Source organism: Sander vitreus, chromosome 11 (genome assembly GCF_031162955.1).
Source record: "Sander vitreus isolate 19-12246 chromosome 11, sanVit1, whole genome shotgun sequence".
Lineage (NCBI taxonomy): Eukaryota > Metazoa > Chordata > Actinopteri > Perciformes > Percidae > Sander > Sander vitreus.
This window is the reverse complement of record NC_135865.1, coordinates 25062705-25081765: the sequence shown is the minus strand read 5'-3', so window position 1 is coordinate 25081765 and position 19061 is coordinate 25062705. Positions and strand designations below refer to the sequence as shown.

Here is a 19061-nt window from a genome sequence, read left to right as displayed (position 1 = left end):
TCTCTGCTTTGCCCCCCCAGAGAATTTGGCCCGCCCATGAGAAAGAGAGCGACATCATGGCAGTATTAGTATTAGGGGACCACTAAGGCCTATATAAAAGAGACTTCAGATACAGTATTAGGGGACCACTAAGGTCTATATAAAAGAGACTTCAGATACAGTATTAGGGGACCACTAAGGCCTATATAAAAGAGACTTCAGATACAGTATTAGGGGGACCACTAAGGTCTATATAAAAGAGACTTCAGATACAGTATTAGGGGGACCACTAAGGTCTATATAAAAGAGACTTCAGATACAGTATTAGGGGACCACTAAGGTCTATATAAAAGAGACTTCAGATACAGTATTAGGGGACCACTAAGGTCTATATAAAAGAGACTTCAGATACAGTATTAGGGGGACCACTAAGGCCTATATAAAAGAGACTTCAGATACAGTATTAGGGGGACCACTAAGGCCTATATAAAAGAGACTTCAGATACAGTATTAGGGGGACCACTAAGGCCTATATAAAGAGACTTCAGATACAGTATTAGGGGACCACTAAGGCCTATATAAAAGAGACTTCAGATACAGTATTAGGGGACCACTAAGGCCTATATAAAAGAGACTTCAGATACAGTATTAGGGGACCACTAAGGCCTATATAAAAGAGACTTCAGATACAGTATTAGGGGACCACTAAGGCCTATATAAAAGCATCCAAAAAGCAGCATGTCATAGGACCTTTACGCGTTACAGATTAAGCAGCCATGCAATATTACAGTTACTGGAAGAAATCAAAGATGACATTGAATCTCCGACTCAGCGTTTACATTCCATTCCAGCAGTTGTTAAACTCCTCGCTACATTACAAATATTGGCATCAGAATAATTTCATGTCATGTCATAGCATCTGCAGTGGAAATATATCGCAGTCTGCACTCCGCCGTATCATAGCACCAGTACTTAACGCTTTGCTACAGTGCAATTTACGGTATAGTGGGCGGAGAAAGGCGCTGATTACCGATGAACTGCAGGTTTGGTAAATACAACATAAGCTGAAGCGTCACAGCGTGCGCTTTCTGCGGGTTGGCCATGACGCTGATAACGCTACGTTTGCAAATGTACGTACATGAGGGCCAGTATGTTTTCAATTTTTGGAGAATAATTGTCTTAAATATCAAAAAGAAAATCAAAACCATGTACATGAATCAAAACGTTTATTGAGCTTTTTACGTGCTTGGCACCTGTATTTACATTTTTTTTTTTTTTTTTAATGTCTCAAAAAAAGAATATCTTTGCCATTTCCCTTTTGTCACACATGTTTATAACAGATTGGCCTGTAAAATTGTTATACTGCTCAGCACTTAAATACACATCTCTACAACACACCAAAACATACTTTAATTATTCTGTTTTGCTATTGCTTCTTTTATAACTTTTCACACAACAACTTTTAAGCTTATGTTATTGATTGCATTCGCCATCTTATATATATGCTAAAAAAAAACATAATCCACTCAAAAATAGTGAAGCCATTCCAGTCTATGAGGATAACGGTTTGACGGTGAAATTGTGTGGTGGAGTCCTGAATGCTCACACCTGCTGGGAGTTTGCGGTTCCTCAGATAACCCGACCTGTAGTTCTTTGACGTGTTGTATTCACCCAACAGCGTCCAGATCCTTCATCTCCTGCATGTACTGTATGTGGAGCAGCGAGTAATTCAGTGATCTTGTCCAGTTGTCCCTTTCATTTCAGCCAAAACTTCAGACCACTGACCCCTTGACATTTTAAAAATGATTCGGCACAAGTGCTGCGTGAAGTCAAAACTTCTGGATCACAGTGAAGATTCTTTTGGTTACATGATGTCATGACTGCATGGGATTTAAGTCCCCCCCCCCAAAAAAAAATCAAGAATGAGTCGCTTTAAAAGAGCATTGCTACTATTGCACCGTAACAGATTCACAACTGGTAATCCCTTCTGAAGCAGAGCATGTGGGCACCTAGCTCTCCTTCTTATTACAATCTGTCGAGTTTGTTGTTTCTTTCCTGTCAGAAACAGTAAGAGAGACAGGTTTCTGTCCAAATTTTTTCACTTCATTAATACAAAGATAATTAAATAATAGTTTTGACTCCCTCTATAATGCTTTGTATGTGGTAGAGTGTCTTTAAAAACAAATGATGTCCTTTTCTGAAAGGTTTGTTTTGTACTTCAGTACATTAAAAAAACAAAAAAAAAACACCGGTTCAACATCAACACCAAACTGGGTTGGGGGATTTGCTTTTCAGCTGAAAGACTTTAGAAACATGGAGGACTGTGAGGCTCAATCCCAGTTTCTACACCATGTGCATGGACATCTGAGAGGAGGAGCCATATTGACGTCCGTCGCAGGAGCTGCTGCCCTGCTGGCCACCGGTGGTGTTGCCGATCATGTGCATAGTGTCCATGCTTCCATTGGACAGGTACTGGCGCTCAGCGAAGGCCCCGGCTGGAGACGAGGAGCAGAGCAAACCTCCCTGGGGCTTCTCGGGGCTGGCAGCCAAGCGAGGAGAGGTGGGGAAGTTGTATCCGTACAGGTTGTAAGGGTTGTGCAGGGAGAAAGCGTTGTAGGAGCCCTGCTGCACGTGGTGGTGGCTCCCGCCGAACATGTGGGCGGAGGAAGGGGAGGATCCGGATGAAGAGGATGAGGCAGAACCGGAGCCTCCTCCGGCCTGCATCACGTACTGAAGCTGCGAGGCCGGGAAGGACCCGAGCTGACCGCCGTATGCATCCATCTTGCCTCCAGTGCCGCCGCCACTCCCGCCGCCGGTCAGGGAGGCATGAGCGCTTCCCTGCATGCCAGCAGCAATCAAGGAGGAAGTCCTCTGTGGCAGGAAGGACTCAGAGGGCTGAGCAGAGGCCACAGCACCCCCTGCAGCCTGGAGGCGTCCGTAGGAACTGTCGGCCAGACCGCCGTAGCCCTGCAGGGCCGCCATGTTGCTGCGAGCGCAGGCTGGGTACTCAGACAGGCCCAGGTTGCAGAGCTGACTTTCCCTGCAGCCCACATTAAAGGTGTTGGGGGCAAGGTGGAAGGTCGGAGGCGAGCAGGAGGGAGACAGGAGGTGAGCCGCACCAGAGGGGGAGGGGGTTCCTGTGCTGGAGGTGGTCGGAGAGGTGCCAGTGCTTCCACCTGGAAAACACACAGACACAGAGATAGTGAAATACAGGAGCTATTTGACAGAAGATCCCTTAAATACAAAACAAAATCAGTTCCAAGACCAGATCCAGTTGAGTTTGAATCAGTGCAAAAATCTACATAATACTCTTTCATTAGGATGGAGAAGATGGAGGAGGGGAGAATTATCCAAAAGTGACACAAACAAACCAAGAAAAGCCTTCATGGAGTCCAAAACACACACCTGCTACCATGATGTGGGGCGTTGTTCATCTTACGATTCACTATAAAATCATTACTATGTCTAACATAATCTAATTTCTTGAATAATGAATAGTTATAGAGCATTTATCATATCCCTATGTCTTTCTTCAATGCCAAAATATTGATGACAAAGCAGGGATGCTTCATGATGGATGGTTGTATGTCAAATTGTATACTCAATAAGGTATTTTGAAATCAACCATAAACAAACTGGAGTGTGTGGATCTTTTTTTGTTTATTGTATTAGAGTGAATATAAGTGATATGAGCTTAAAACACCTAAGAAAAGTGGTTTGGCTGTTGGTTGTTATTGAGGGAGTCCCCCCAAAAAAAAAAAAAAAAATTGGATATGATGGGAGAGTGACATGAATCCCTGCCTGCCTACCTCTGACCTCTCTGTCGAGAGAAACAAGAAACAAACATGATTTCCCTGTGGAGAGGTATTATAGTCATCATTGCCAGACCTCCATCCTCTCTACCCTGCGGCAATGCAGGAGAAATGTCTCCGACAACAGGTTGGAATGTATAAATATTAATTTAAGACAAATCCAAATGTCTTTTTGTGTCCACAGAATAAACCAAGGAATCTTCATTGTCAGGATGTATCTTTGAGGTTTGAACCTGTGTTGTCAGTAATCGCCAATGGGAGAATTTCCGGGTGGTGCACATGCACTGAGCCAGACTAATAAGGTAATAAAGTAAGCAGTAAGCTATATTATGAATTCACCTGTCGCAAATCTAATGTACAACTTTATTGATCCACATGGACATTTTGAAACTCCTACTCTAAGAGTAATTGCAGGGCCTTACTCTTTGAAACCGCTGGATACGAGATCATGAACCGAATCCTAAAATATATTGTTGGTATGATAAATATGGCTTCAGTTTTGGCCATGTCTGGTTAACAGAGCCGTTCTCAATAAAAAAGCAGCAGACTCTTAAGAGTTTCGACATGTACTGTACTGATTCAGAGGAAGGGGAGCTGGCAGAAATTGTATCTACTAAGTCTAGCCTTTCAGAGTGAAATGATAGCTGTGGGATATCAATCACATATTTCTTTATTAATGAGAATTTGGCCAGCGTTCATCTTGCTGTTAGAGAAATTCGGTTTGAACCCGGTATGAGGAGGAGGCATAACTAAATAATCCAGGACTCGCTTGGCTGGGGTTCTGATTTTGCACCATATGCCTTCGATAATATCGCTGCAGTGCTCTGCTTGAGAGGATAAAGGGGGGTTTGCAGGGAGGGAGAGAAATAAAGAAAAGGGGGGGGAGAAAGCAAGGTATACGAGGAAAAAGAGAGAGAAGGACGATAGTTTGGTGATGTCATGTTTTCCTCTTGTTAGAAGGGCTCGAGGTGCTTCAGTGCCGAGGGGGAATAGTTGATTACTTGAAGAAAAAAAGGGTGTCTGGTGCCATAAGGGCAAATACTCTCTCTTTCACGCACGCACGCGCACGCACACACACACGCGCGCGCACACACACACACACACACACACATACACACACACACACACACACACACACACACACACACACACACACACACACACACACACACACACACACACACACACACACACACCAGAGTCCTTTCAGGGTGACACATGGTTCACTGCAAGGACTTTGATTAAATCCTAATCACTTTGGAGAAGTTTAATGATAACAAACACATGTCCGCCTGCTCAGACAAAATACGAAGCGTCACGTCATGCTGAACTCCAGAGGTGACCGAGATAGGGTTGGTGAGGAAAAAGTGTTGCTTTTAAAAGCGGCGTGGCCCTTGATATGAGCCATGACTAAGACCGTGTTCCGGCCCTGGAGCCGACACAAAGGGAGGTGGCCCGACTGACGCTGACTCGTGTCGCGGAGCCGTCCAAAAGCCACAGAGTTTGTTTAACGATTTTATTTTCAAGGGCTGCGCGTGATGTGAAAAGTTCAGCAGACGCCTACCGACCTGCCAGGGGAGCAGCGTATGGCCAAGCTCAAATGAAGGACAACCATAGCTGATGTAGTGTGTGGTGATATATGCAGGGAAAATATGCAGAGGGAGAGTTCAGTTTGGGACAGCACATGCACCAAGGGCATGCTAATACACTGTGCACTACTCTCAGTAACTCTTCAGTAATTGATTACTTTACCATGTTACTAACCTTAAAAAACACTATATGCTGCTTAATTATGAGCATATTGTACCATATTTATGTTAATTTGTAATAATTGTTATTGGGATAATAAATCACAAGAATGACCAATGAACCATGATCAATTGTTTGGTGCCAACAAGTTGACACATCTCCATGAATGGTATGAAATGTGAGTATATATAAACAGTGAGTATTATGGGATGACACGGTGGTTCTCAAAGTGGTCGCCAAAGATTCAGATCACATTCAAAATGAGGAATAGTTTAATTTCTCAGTTATCCAGAACACTGGAAAAAAATCACAACCAGCACCTATTCTTATCATGACTTTTAGTTTACGTGTATTTCTACATGTAAAGAGGAGACAGTGCTTCAACGTAAATGTGAGCTTTTTTAGGTGGTAAAAAGGCTGATCTAATGGGGTCAATGTGTCTGTTTAAGGAAAAAAAGTCAGAAAAGTCATAATTAAAATCAAACTTATTTTTATGGCGTATTTTTCCATGCTTATAAAACACCTGACAAAACATGCCATAAACATAATTTTAACAGGCTAAGAAATGGCATTAGCGGGGCTTCTTGCATATCTGGGATCATTTATTTTGGGCGTGGTCAGGTGGAGATTAAATCATCAGCTTTAGATGTCAGTCCTTCAACAATAATACCAAGTAGAAAGCCATCAAAGTGGAGACACAGACATTAGTTTCTACTTTGTATGGAAGAGATCTGACTCTGAGTTTTTGAGCTTGCAAAAATATTTTTTTTGTCTCTGACTATTCTGCACTAAATCTCCTTCTCCAGTACAGAGAGACAGTGTGTGTATTCACACACCTTGCTGTTTCTGCATGTTGGTGAAGTCTTCAAACGTGAGGGTCCTCACAGGAGGTCTCCAGAAAGCATAGGTCTCCATGATCGCCTCAAGGCCAGTCCTGACAAAGACACATACAGAAAGAGATATTTCAGAATAGAAAAAAAAGGGAAAATGGGACAATACTGACATCTGCATGTGTGTGTTGACCAGATAACATAAACACAGAGAGAGAGAGAGTTTGGTGGAGAGTGAGATGGAGAGAGGAAGATTTTATTGCTGTTTTTTTATATATACCCCCACATGGTCAGGCTCTTGCTTATATAGATGATCTGCTAATTGCCCACATGCCTGATCACTGCTTGAGCTCTTCTGGCAGCTGGGGCACTACTAGCTGTTCCAAAGTCTCGTCTTGTCACCAGAGTGGACCGGGCCCCTCAGCCGTGGAGCTCTCTCCCTGCTTTAACAGGCAGTGTTGTTGTATTTGTTTTGATTATCTTTTTTCATTTTGCACAATCTGGTTCTTATGTATTTATTTATTTATTCATTAACATTCTGTTTTCCTTGTTTTATTTTTTTAACTTAAATCTTTCTTGGCATGAAAACTGCAACCTTAAAAAAGTTTGGGAAATACATTCACATTGTTTTTCCATCGTGCATGCAGTCATGAAGATGGAGTCATTTGTGTTGTACTGATGTTGTTTGTGTGTGTGTGTGTGTGTGTGTGTGTGTGTGTGTGTGTGTGTGTGTGTGTGTGTGTGTGTGTGTGATGTAAGCATCATAGAGAATAGTAGTGAGTAAGAGCAAATATATTAAAGGAATCAATTGAACAGAGAGGGGATGTGATATGGATTGATACTTGTGTGTGTGAAAAAGAGAGAGAGAGAGAGAGAGAGAGAGAGAAACTGGAGTCCTGCTCTGAGGAATTAAAAAGGAGCAGGTTTTTTACTGTGCACATGAATCTGGGTGACGTTTCATCTTGAATCTGTACATGGTTCTCCTTCCTGCTTGATTTACTTCCCTGCATGGCGCTCGGCCCCGTCCCAGGTAAACCAGCGCCCATCACTGCTCACCGTGTTATTTTAGGGCCACTAACTCCCAGGCCGTGGAAGCTCGTTAGTGCGCCATGCTAATAGGCCGGTCCGTCGCCATCACTGCACTCATTCATACGGTCACACTGCTGCGGGACCAAAGCCCAACACACGAGCTGTATCCCTCTGCTATAGGCCGTAAAGCCAGGTCACCAGACACAACTGACAACACCACCATAACTTATAGCTGGGGTAAGTTCTTTATTATGATGCTATTAAGAAAGTCAGAAAAAGTAAAACAAGTTGCTGCTTCATTTGAGGATTAGCAGTGCAGGGTTGCCCTTTATATTAATTTTGAATTTCCCCTCAATGTGGATTTAGTTGGTAATGTTCCACAGAAGAAAAAAAAACAGGCTGTGTTCACACTGCAGTCATTCTACTGCTAAAATCCAAAAACAAGTATGTCAGCTTTTTTGATGACTGTTAATGTTGCTCATATCCGATACTAATATAAGCCGGGTAATATTTAAGAGACGGGCCTGGCAGAGCAACAAAAACAAAAGATGTCACACCTCTTTTAATGTTTGCAGCTTCTTGTTTCCAACACTTTTAGTTGCAGCTGCCTTCAACTTTTGTATTTTGGCTGAATTGACTTCCAATCCAAGAACGTCATACTATTTTATTAAAGGATGACACATTTTAAATGTTCTTAACCAAGATAAACAGTTGTCAAGAAACATTTGCAGTGTTTCAAGGGGATTTAATATGCAAATATATTTTTTAATTAGTTAAAGACACAGTCTTTACTGTCTAATCTATATCTAGGTAAACTGGATCATCTCACAGTTTAGATTTAAAATAGATTTAAAACTGGTTGGCAACAAGACATTTGCTTATTGGAATCTCAATGTGTTACTCTGAACTCAGTTTTTCTTCAATGATATGTATCCTCTTTGTTTCTTTTTGATTGTAGTTCCTATTTTTGACCTTTTGAACCACGACACAAAGAATTTCCAAACATGCCAGATACGTTGGCACCAGATCTGAACCTTCGGTGCAGCCAAAAAGTCTTGGCTTTAAATATTTCAATGAATATGCAGATCCAGAATGAATGTGATGCTGTCAGACAGGATGAAAAAAAAATGTTTCATCTAAGTTTTTACTTGCCTAAAAGAAAAATTTATGAAAACAGTATTCAATACCCCGAACGTGTAGTTACAAAATAAAGTTATGGGAGCATTCAAATTAATTAAGCTGCAAATGCAGATCAGAAATGGAGCTCAGTCAGTGAGAGTTCTCTTTCCTACACTATTCATTTTCCTTGGCTCTTGTCTGCTCAAGTTTCTTCTTGTTTCACACAACTATTCTATCAGTTTATAATTGGTTGACTTGGTTGATATTTGCTGGTGTACACATGACATAAAAAAGACTGCTTGGATCCTAAGGGACATGGCAGCCACACCTGGCAACGACAGAAGAAAGAAAACTAAGCAGGAGAGTTGCAGAAAAGAGACAATAAAACACCCTGGGGAGGATTTATGTTTACATAATGTAAACTAAGCTAACTAGGCTGTAAATGACATGTTTTCCTATATGGCTTACTCATATTCGAACCATGTGCAAGCAAAAGTGAGCATTCCTAAAAAAGACCGCCCCTCTTTTAAACTGGCTGGACACTGAAGAGTCTCACTTTTTCACAGGTTCACCCAGATTGAAGTACTGCGTGTGCCAGTTAGAGGCCACAGGATCAATTTGTTACAGAAGGAAGAGAAGTGACTCGGCCCCTTCCTCAATAAAATGAAAAAGCAATGTCGGTGTGACTGCACACAAATCAGATTAGCGTTTATTAAGCCCACGAGCTGCACCTGACGCTGATGCCAACATCCAACCACCAACCCCACTGAGACTCCATCTAAATCAATAATGATGTTAGTCAGAGGGCTTCTGATTTTGCTTGCTTTTATTTATAGTAAATTCTAATTCTTTAAATGTCTCTTTTGATGTTTTTTTCTGCTTTCTTTTTAATGCTCATACTTTTCATACCATTTTTTATTTTTTTTTGGTATGAAATGTGCCAGATATATAAAACTTTATTGTTATTTATGCCCAAATATAAGGCTCATCCCAATATTTCAAGAAAGCTAAAATTAGATCTGAGCCACATGAAAGGGGAAAAAAAGTAAACTTCTAGCTGTAGTGTGAAAACAGTGTGCTGATTTGAGAATACAGTTACATTTTATGTTGTGAGTGACGTACAGTATGTGAACAATTAAACTCCTAAATCACCATAATTAGCAAAAGCAGCAGTATAACGGTCAAGGGTCAGAGCTGCTGCTCACTGATATATTCATGAATGGTCGAAGATAAAAAAAAAAAAAAGCAGCTTTAGACACAAAGAGTGACTGATAAAGGCTTTTAAAGGTGACAGAAGCTCTCACTCTTAATTCTTTTTTTTTAAGATTCTTTTTTTGGGGGCATTTTAGGCCTTCATTTCCACAGGACAGATGAAGACATGAAAGAGGGAGAGAGAGGGGGAATGACATGCAGAAAAGGGCCGCTGCGTCGAGATAAACCTCTGTATATGTGCGCCTGCTCTACCAACTGAGCTAACCTGGCCACCTCACTCTTAATTCTGAATCTGAAGAAAACAAGTCCCAAAAGAGATTTGAAGAGAGGGAATCACGAGCAGTATGTGAGGATAAATTCATTTTCTCTCTCCAGAAAAAAAGTCTCATTCCCCGTTATCTTGTCATCTGTAGTTTTTCTGCAATGAAATTCTAATGCCAGTTCATAAATCAAGCAGTCTATTGTTTGAAAACCAAAAAAAGATGTCTCAAATATCTGTGTGCCAATAATGCAGACCAGATGGAGGGGGCTGCTTTCATGTGCGCAGGGGTCTGGTGGTTCAGTACACCCGCCCCTCTCCTTCCTCATCTCCTCCACAAATGTTATATATGGTAATTCAGAGACTGAGAGAAAGAGAGAATGAGAAACGAATTAAGAGAGAGGAGAGAGAGAGGGAGGAAAGGCGGAAGGAGAGGAAGAGAGTGAGGTGGAAACTCGAGTATGGAAGAGACAGCCTTAACCGACACAATCAAACATATTTAATAATATCATAAGCTTGCTCAAAAAGCTGTGATGATCAGAAACATTATTTATGATTGCCACAGTGTTATCAGCCAATAGGAGTGCTCTCTTTGGGTGACATCAGCACACCGGTAGTGACAACACAGCTGATGCAACAGCTGACAGAGCGATGAAAGGGTCTGATGAGTCAGGTGTGTGTATGTGCGTGCATGCGTGTGCGTGCGTGCATGCGTGTGTGCGTGCGTGCGTGCGTGCGTGTGTGTTGCTTCCTGTCTTTGTGATGATTGAGTGACAGAAAGAGGAGGGCTAAGATATAAAATCCTGGGTAATTTAATTAAGACGTCTAGGGCTAAATTTAGTTGAAAATGCATGTTTTAGACAGTTACAGAACTATTGTTTCAACAGGATTTTAATGGGTATATTTCAGTCTGCAGCAGCTCCTAATATGTGTTGAAATCTTTACTTTTTATAGTTTTATGGAACTAGACGTTAAAAAAAAAAGTTTTTACCTTGAAGGGAGGGATAATGGATCCATGAACAGCTCACTGTACATGTTGCAGACACATAAAATATAATGATTATATGCTTTGACCATGAAGGGATGTGTGTGTCAACAGTACAAATTCAACAGAACCTTCTCGTCATGTGAAAAAGTTGGCTAATAATTTACAGTTAAGATTAAAGGTGGGTGTATACTTGTACGTTAGCAGTGTAGCAATGGAACGTAGCTACATCATATGTCAGAGCTGACCGGCACATTGTCAAAAATGTAAATACGAATTGGAGACCACGTTGAGATAATAACTGTGATAGGCCAGTGTGGGCTGCTTGTATTTGTCTCTGATGTCTGCTAAAGATGACAACGTACAATACATCTGTCTAGTGACGTGGAGGTAAAACAACAATCAAAGGGTGAAATGTGACACTGATCTGACAAATTCATTCCTACTTCCGGTTTCTACATTTTCATGCATCAACAGTGTTATTTGCATTTTGAGCCTTCATCCACATTTCATGAGATGAACGAGACAAGGATAGAAATAAAGAGAGAAGTAAGGTGTACCAACGACTCTGTCTGTCTGTGCTGCAGATCTGAAGGGTTCCTCTCTTAGCATCAGACAAAACAGCTGTTTTTATATATGGAGCAACATATGGTACTAAGTGCTATCTTCAGACCATTATTCCCATATTAGAGTCACACATATAAAATATTATAGACTTTTTGTGGGATAATTTGAAACACACTAACAGGCTATATTGTGTGGCTGCTCAGTTGGTGAACGGATGCTGTGAAAGTGTACCTGTTTCTCCCAGAGTCCCTGAAGCCTTTGGCAAACGGGTTGCGGTCGATCTTTAGTCTGGTGATCTGCAGACAACAAGAACATGGAGAGGAGATGTTTGTTATTATTGCAGCTTAAAATGAATTTGTGTGACACCTTTTCCATAAAACTCAAATATGCCAACATTTCTGTGCAATTTCGCAATACATTGCGGTAATATTTAAAGCAACGGGTCATTCTTTGTTTTGATTAACGTTTTTTTCTCTAATCTAGAAGGAGGTTCATAACATGCCATGTAGTTTTGCCAATTAGCACCATTTAAAAAAAAAAAAAAAGCAAAAATGGTTGCATTTTAGTCAATTAGACAAGTTCTAGGGAGACAATGCCCTCCTCAATGTAGTTTAAAAGTTGATGTAATATAGAAAACTTTGTTTAGACTGAGGCTCTATATTTACTTCTGAATTTGATCATATTTACACAGAAAGTTGTGGTGAAACATTCTCCTAATCAACCATTTTTGCAGGCAAAGTTGCAGGGATTTAAAAAAAGAAAGCAAGACAATGCAAATTTTGGTTCAATCCCTGAGATTGCAACAAAGAAAACCGAGAGCTGCTTACCTGTTGGTTCTGGTAGGCAGTGACGGTGGTGAAGACGGTCTCAGGGAAGCTGAAGGTCTTGACTCCCTCCCCGCTGGGCACTGGCTTGTTTTGAGACAGTTCGCTGCTGAAGTCCTTCCTGATGACATGAACGCGAGGCTGATACTTGTGCATGGAGTGGAGGATGATCTGAAAATGTGAAAGGAAAGAAGGTGAAGCACAGCTAACATTGTAATACAAATATCTCCTGCACAAAATCCAAATTGAGCACATTTTGCCAGTCATTACTGTCTTTAAACCTTTTCAAGTTGTAGCCTCAAAACATCACATTCTCAATTTTTATAAATCTGTCTTTGCTTGTAACACATAAAAAATGACCAGAGACAACATATGATGTGTAGTTTCTAATATTTCTTTAAAGGCATGGTGACAAGTTAAGTATCAAAAAGATCTCCAACTTTTGTTGAATCAGGTTTCAGGTTTCAGGATTCGGTGTGTAGTTGTGAGGGATTAGGAGTTAGGAAGTGAATTTGGTGAATGAAGGGTCTCATAGTGGTAGTGGTATATCACAAATCAGTATGTGCATGTGTGATGTGTGCCTCTAAACTTTCCAAAACACAAAACTTTAAGTCTCAGCCTTTAATGTTCCTCTCTGCAAACACATAATACATGCAAGTCCTTTGTAACATCAATTAGCACAACCGCTCCTCTATCAAGGCTAAGTGACGTTAAGAGGAAACTGAGTTCACACTGCGATAATGCTCGCCAGAGGGCCTAGGATTGTTTCACAGCGGAGTGGAGGCGTCAGACGGTGTCGGCCCCAGCCTCGCCTTGGGGCCTCGCTTTGGGGCCTCGGTCTGCTCTTGATTAATCTCAGAGTGAGAAAATCTACCCAGAGCCAAACACCCTCAAACCCCCCCCAACTCTGCTACAACGGAGGGGGTCATTTTAAACCAGGGCTGTACACTACATTTAATGTTACAGACCTCAAATCACTGTCAAATCACTCACCATACACAAAGTATGACTAGGCTGCTGCATAGATGCATGCTAATAATCTACAATCCTCATTTTTCAAAATGTATCCATCTGCTGAGAGATCACCTGTCGATCAGACTGCGTGGGCGGTGCTGTGGTGTCTTTTCTTCGGGTGCTCAGTAGAATGCGCTAAAAATTGTGTTTTTCAAAAGAAATGAATGTCTTCAGGCTGCAGTTTTACAAGAAAGAGAAGAAATACTTTCAAATGTTGTGGGTTGTTTTCCTGCAGCTGTTCTTTCAATTGGTAAAACTGTATTTTTAAAATGGAAATTACAGAATTAAAGTCGCCCATCATGACTTATTTTGTCTCTTTATGTCCTTTCCACCATGATCATTTTATTGCGCAAGTAAGGGAAGCACAAGGTTTAGAGGATACAGATTTGCATTGTTGTAGCCGTAAGTGCTCAAGCAAAATCCAGTTATTTTTTTTCTGTTTATTTGAATCTTTTGCTGCTACAAGAGGAAAAGTACAACACCTCACTTCCTGTGTACCAGATGACTTTTGCCACAGAAGAGCTACAAGACAAAAGGCCTTAAAAATGCAAATAGAAAAGCTTTCATGAAGTGGATAATCACAGTCATGTTTTAGCAATAGAGATTTCAAAATAGACACACACACACACACACACACACACACACACACACGCACACACTCAGAAACACACAGCTGCTTTTCGGCCCAGAGGAGTCATGCTTCTCGTCCTCAGTCCGCCTGAGGTAATGTAAAGTCAACGCGGAACTCAGAACAAACGACTCAGAGCGCAGCCAGAGGACATCAGCTGACAGTTGTTCACGCTCAAATACAATTAGGCTAAATAAGTGATGTTTTCATTATCATAGTAGGTAATGACGTCCTTTTAACGCCCTTTGAAAATCCTCCGGACATTCACACCCGAGAGACACCAACATATCCCACATATAACAGATGTATCTCCATGGAGTCAAATCAAATCACATTTTGTTTATGAAGCACGTTTTACACGACAGTGTGGCCGAAATTGATTTTCAAACACAGTTAAAAACACTTTAAGGACCATGACAATTCAGCAATCAAAGCAACAATTATTTCATCAGTGAAATTGTGTTACAGCCAAGAACAAGGAGGACTCTCACTTCAGCTCACCAGTGAAGACAGTACTGACTGTATATGAGCAGGGCTACAGCACAGCACATATAATACTGCTGTCATGTGAAAAAATTGCATCTCTGAAAGGTCAGATTGAAGAAAAACAGAACAAATGTTCAAAGCAGACTTTGTAGAAAATCGATCTCACAAAACAGCATTGAGACATTACAATGCAACGGATCATTAACAACAAAGCAACTATGTTTTGGCCAGTCCAGCCTGCTTCAGCGTTTTATTAGGTTTTCCCATAGACCAGCGGGGACAGACAGGAAATAGACGAGAGACGAGAGTGACAGCTTGAGGCGGATCTGAACCCACGAGGAAGAAGCCTGAGGCTAACGAGTCCAGCCAGCCACCGAGGCGTCCCAAAGACTTTTAAAGTGCTGTTGGTTTTACAGTACTGTTTGATTCCCTCTGTGTATGAATGACATCAAGCTGCTTGAATGTTTTTCAGTTGAAGTATGAAAGAGAACACAAAGTCACAAATGTTGCCTAAAGCAACAGTTTTTTTGACTTTTCCCTTTAAATGCAGTGCCACATGGGTAAAATACTCCGTTACACGAAATATCTTGAACTTTATGTACGTATTATTCAAGTGCAGTACTATTACACAATGGTATAATTAACTTTTTTACATACATGTCGGCTGCTATTATCTGGCTAATCAATATGTGTTTTCCATTCAGCTGTATTGTGTTTTTATCCGTGATGATTTTAACTACTCCCATGTGGAGATAAAGTGCTTTTTGAATCATGAAATACAATTCCACCAATTATCAACAATGTATCATATCTTTTAAACTGATCATTTGATATGTATGTCAAATTTGAATCTGCAAAGGAACTACTTTAATTTATTCTGGATTGTTGTGGAGTAGAAGTATAAAGTAAATGGAAATAATTAAAGGCCCTAAACAACTTGTGGTCCTACATAAACATACAATTATCCGGCAGATTTAGAACAGTTTTATTGGTCTATGCACTTGAGAGATTTCTGTTTTGTGTGTGTTGCCATCACGCACCAATCAAGATTGTATAACACCCAAAGATGTTTTTCTAACTTTACATTTGAATGTTATTCTTATTTAGTCATGACTATTTAATGTTATGAAAAAAAAACTATTTCTGCCCGTGCTTCTAAAGTACCACTTTCTTTGCTTTTTTGTACACCAAAGGAGAGAGCAAAGACACACTAGTTTGCTTACTGACAACATATTCAAATGACAATGGGTTTTATGTTGTACACTGCAGTCACCGGTTAAAGGAACACGCCGACTTATTGGGACTTTAGCTTATTTACCCTATCCCCAGAGTTAGATAAGTCCATACATACCCTTTTCATCTCCGTGCAAACTATATTCTCAGAAATATATTCTTACTCTCTGCTCCTCACCATGGGGGCTTCTCGTGTGCTGTGAGCAAATCACTCCGCCCAAGTAGCAGAAGTAGCAGTGCTTCGCCTTCTGAGAATATAGTTCCTAGTATGTATACGGTTAGAAGATGGCTGCGTCTCATGTGACCTTGTTATTTGTACATGCTGTGACTATACAAATCCCAACATGTAACTAGGAACATGTTGGCGTTATTTTGTCACTTATTGGGAGCAGTAGGCTAGTTGGAGCCGGTTACCTCCAGGATCTGTGCTAAACTAGGCTAGCGGTGGGTGCGCCAGACAGAGTTACGACACGCATAGATAGGGTGAATAAGACAAAGTCCCAATAAGTTGGCATTTTCCTGTAAACCTGCAAACCTCATCACAAAATCACAAACTAGTGGAGGCCCCGTTTATCAGCCTGGATGTGCTGTCTCAGACATAATAAATATTGTTTTTTCTCCTAGACTCTGCTTCTGTTGTGTATGGTGTCTGTTTCTGATGAGGCAGACATATCACGACACCACAAGTCAGGAGGATGAGTGAGAAGTGGTGAGGTTTCCCACACAGGCAGCCCCAAAGTTAATTTCCTTTGGCCTCTTAAACCACCTCCAGGGAAACAAAAGCCGTTAAACGTAGCAGCAGGAAAGGAAAGACAACCTCCCCTCGCCCTACATGTGAATCCTCGCCCACTAACAATCCATATGTTATTACAAATGGGATCATCTGCAGAGCTGTGACAGAGCAGCCCCAACGCAGCTCGCTACGCTAAACTGGACGCCACCATTTTGTCAACGCACTGGAAACATCACTACACCGCTTTTCTAATCATCTGGCATCTCTGCACTAATGGCGAGCTCTGAGAGGAAAATTGATTTGCAACAGTTCCTCGTGCTCTTTTCAACAGTATCTGCATAAATCAAAGCCTAGCTCATAGCTTGACATTCATGACAGGTGGCATTGTGCCATCTTCCACTGTCTCAATATTCAAAAAACAGCTGAGACACTCCTGCGTTTGCTATAAAATCAATTCGCTTTAATTTCCACAAAAGACTGAATTAAACCGAAATTAGTGCTCTGAGTAACTTTACACATTTTCCGGAAAATGATATAAAGGGAGCTTTGAGTTATGAGGTTCAATTTCACTCAAAGCTGCCATTTTTCAGATTTGCATGGTCTTTAAATGATATACTTTGCAGAAGTTTAGTGTTATTCTTTGTAACGGCCATTTGAGGTGAAATATTTAGTGACACTTAAGTGCAGCACAATGTGTTCTCATTATCGACACAGAATTACATCGTAGCTTAAATCAAGTCTAATTGGAGTCAGTGATAAAAAAATAATGAGACACTGAGCTAAAATGTGTTTTTGCTGTTGTCTTTAAGCTGCGTTAATCAATTTCTGGCCACTAGGCGGAAGAAAAACATCAAAACAAGCAGACAGCCAGCATATCTTTGGGCTTTGGTTGCACGGCGTTCGTCGTTCGACTGGTCATGACGGTTTTCCCAAGATGGCGCCTGCCTGTATACGTGAACGGTACTGTCTTTCTAAAGTATCTTTTTAATAAACTGTTTGTACACTTACAAAGTTCTCAATGCTTCGGTTAACATTTAGGGACCCTCATTATGCGACCGTGGAAGTGTGGTGCTATTTTGAGCCTTGTTAGTGGTATAGAAATAGAGATTTCATTTTACTTTCCTCGTGCCCCGACTACTAGCGTTGTAAGGTAATTAGCGGTTTGCGCTAAAACTCGTCACATGAAAACATATCCCAGAGAACAGTCGACTCGGTACCCATGTGTTATTAACCCCTAGGTTCATTTTGCACCGGATTTGTCCTTTAAGGTTGTTATTGCTAACGTGTGTGCAAACAGTTACTTACACATTCTTCCGATATTAGGTAAAGCAACTTTAGTGTCCATTTGGAGTTGTGTTTCTTCCCCCCTAATTAATTCAAGCTCAATATGCATTATCCTTTTTTGCTCCGATTTCCACCAACTCGTGACAATAATAATTCGGTCTTTAGCTTATACATGATAGGCAGCAAAACCGCTCTGCACCGGCCGCTCCATTGATTTCCTATCGGGAGAGCGGTGGCGCCCTAGTCGCTGGTGACAGTTTAGGCCTACTGCAGGGGTTGCAGTGCTGCTGCACAAATGACTGCTATTTTACAGTTTTGTCATTTTTATAAAATTAATTTGAACATTTAGCTGAGTATTTTCTCAGCTTTAATTGTAGGTTTAAACATAAGGAGCCAATCAAAGTTAATCAAAAGCTAATACAGTTTTCTTCTACCTAATATTTCCCCTTTCCCATGAAACCCATTTCTAACTTTTCTAAGTATAAAGCGCAAATAAGGGACTCACGTTAGCTTGCTGCCCACTTGCTGATTATACATAAGGACGGCAGTAAATCAAACAAATTGTGGTCTAACTTGTTGCATTACAGTTAAATATTTCACCTATGAAACCCACATTACACATTTAGAGCAGCCAAGAACCAATAAGAGACTTACTTTAGCTCACCACCTCTGTTACTGACTGGCTTCAGGCGAGGCAGTAAATCAGGCAGATTGTGGTCAGACTTTAACTTTAGCTCAGCAGTGTGGCTGCTGGAGCGTACTACAAATCAAATTCAATCATTAAGTGCCTTTAACGAAACCGTTTCATTACAAAATGCTCTACAGAGCCATAGAGGAAATGAATATTATATACTAAAACAAGGGCACAGGTTCAAATCCCAGACCTCTAATGTCTCTCCACACTAATCCTCAAACCTAATAATATTCAGTCAGGGTGGACCATCTTCAAAAAGAAAGTGTGGGAGGGCAGAATGTGGCAGAGCAGACTGTCATGTATTGCAGAAAATCTGTCTCATGGCTCCGTGACTCACGAAAGCATGAAGTCTGTGAAGTACCGTGTCAACTTTCCTTCCAAGCAAACGCATCAAAAAGATTTCAATCCAAACAATTGCCTCGCAGCTCCAACAGTGCATTCATTTCTGCAGCACCGTGGAGGGACATGAAGTATAAAGGGCAAAAATGTAGCTAATATATCGCAGCTTGAACATTTAAACCCAAAGCGTTTCAGCTGCAATAGCATCTTTGTTACAGCATTCAATGCATAGTCACTTATTTCTTTTAAAATACTGTCTGGATTGGATTTGAGGGTGCAAACATT

The 19061-nt window shown here is 41.0% G+C and overlaps 1 protein-coding gene across 1 annotated transcript in view; it reads right to left on the bottom strand.

Moving 5' to 3' along the window:
• Positions 1-1464: 1464 nt before the first annotated feature.
• tbx15 (T-box transcription factor 15) overlaps positions 1465-19061 on the bottom strand; it is a 39302-nt gene continuing 21705 nt past the window's right edge. Inside the window, exons 5-8 of the mRNA XM_078262881.1 lie at positions 12369-12536; positions 11773-11837; positions 6377-6474; positions 1465-3155 (exon numbers count right to left, since the gene is read on the bottom strand). Coding sequence (XP_078119007.1) covers positions 2323-3155; positions 6377-6474; positions 11773-11837; positions 12369-12536 — 1164 coding nt within the window. The 3' untranslated portion in view covers positions 1465-2322. The remainder of the gene's footprint in view (positions 3156-6376; positions 6475-11772; positions 11838-12368; positions 12537-19061) is intronic.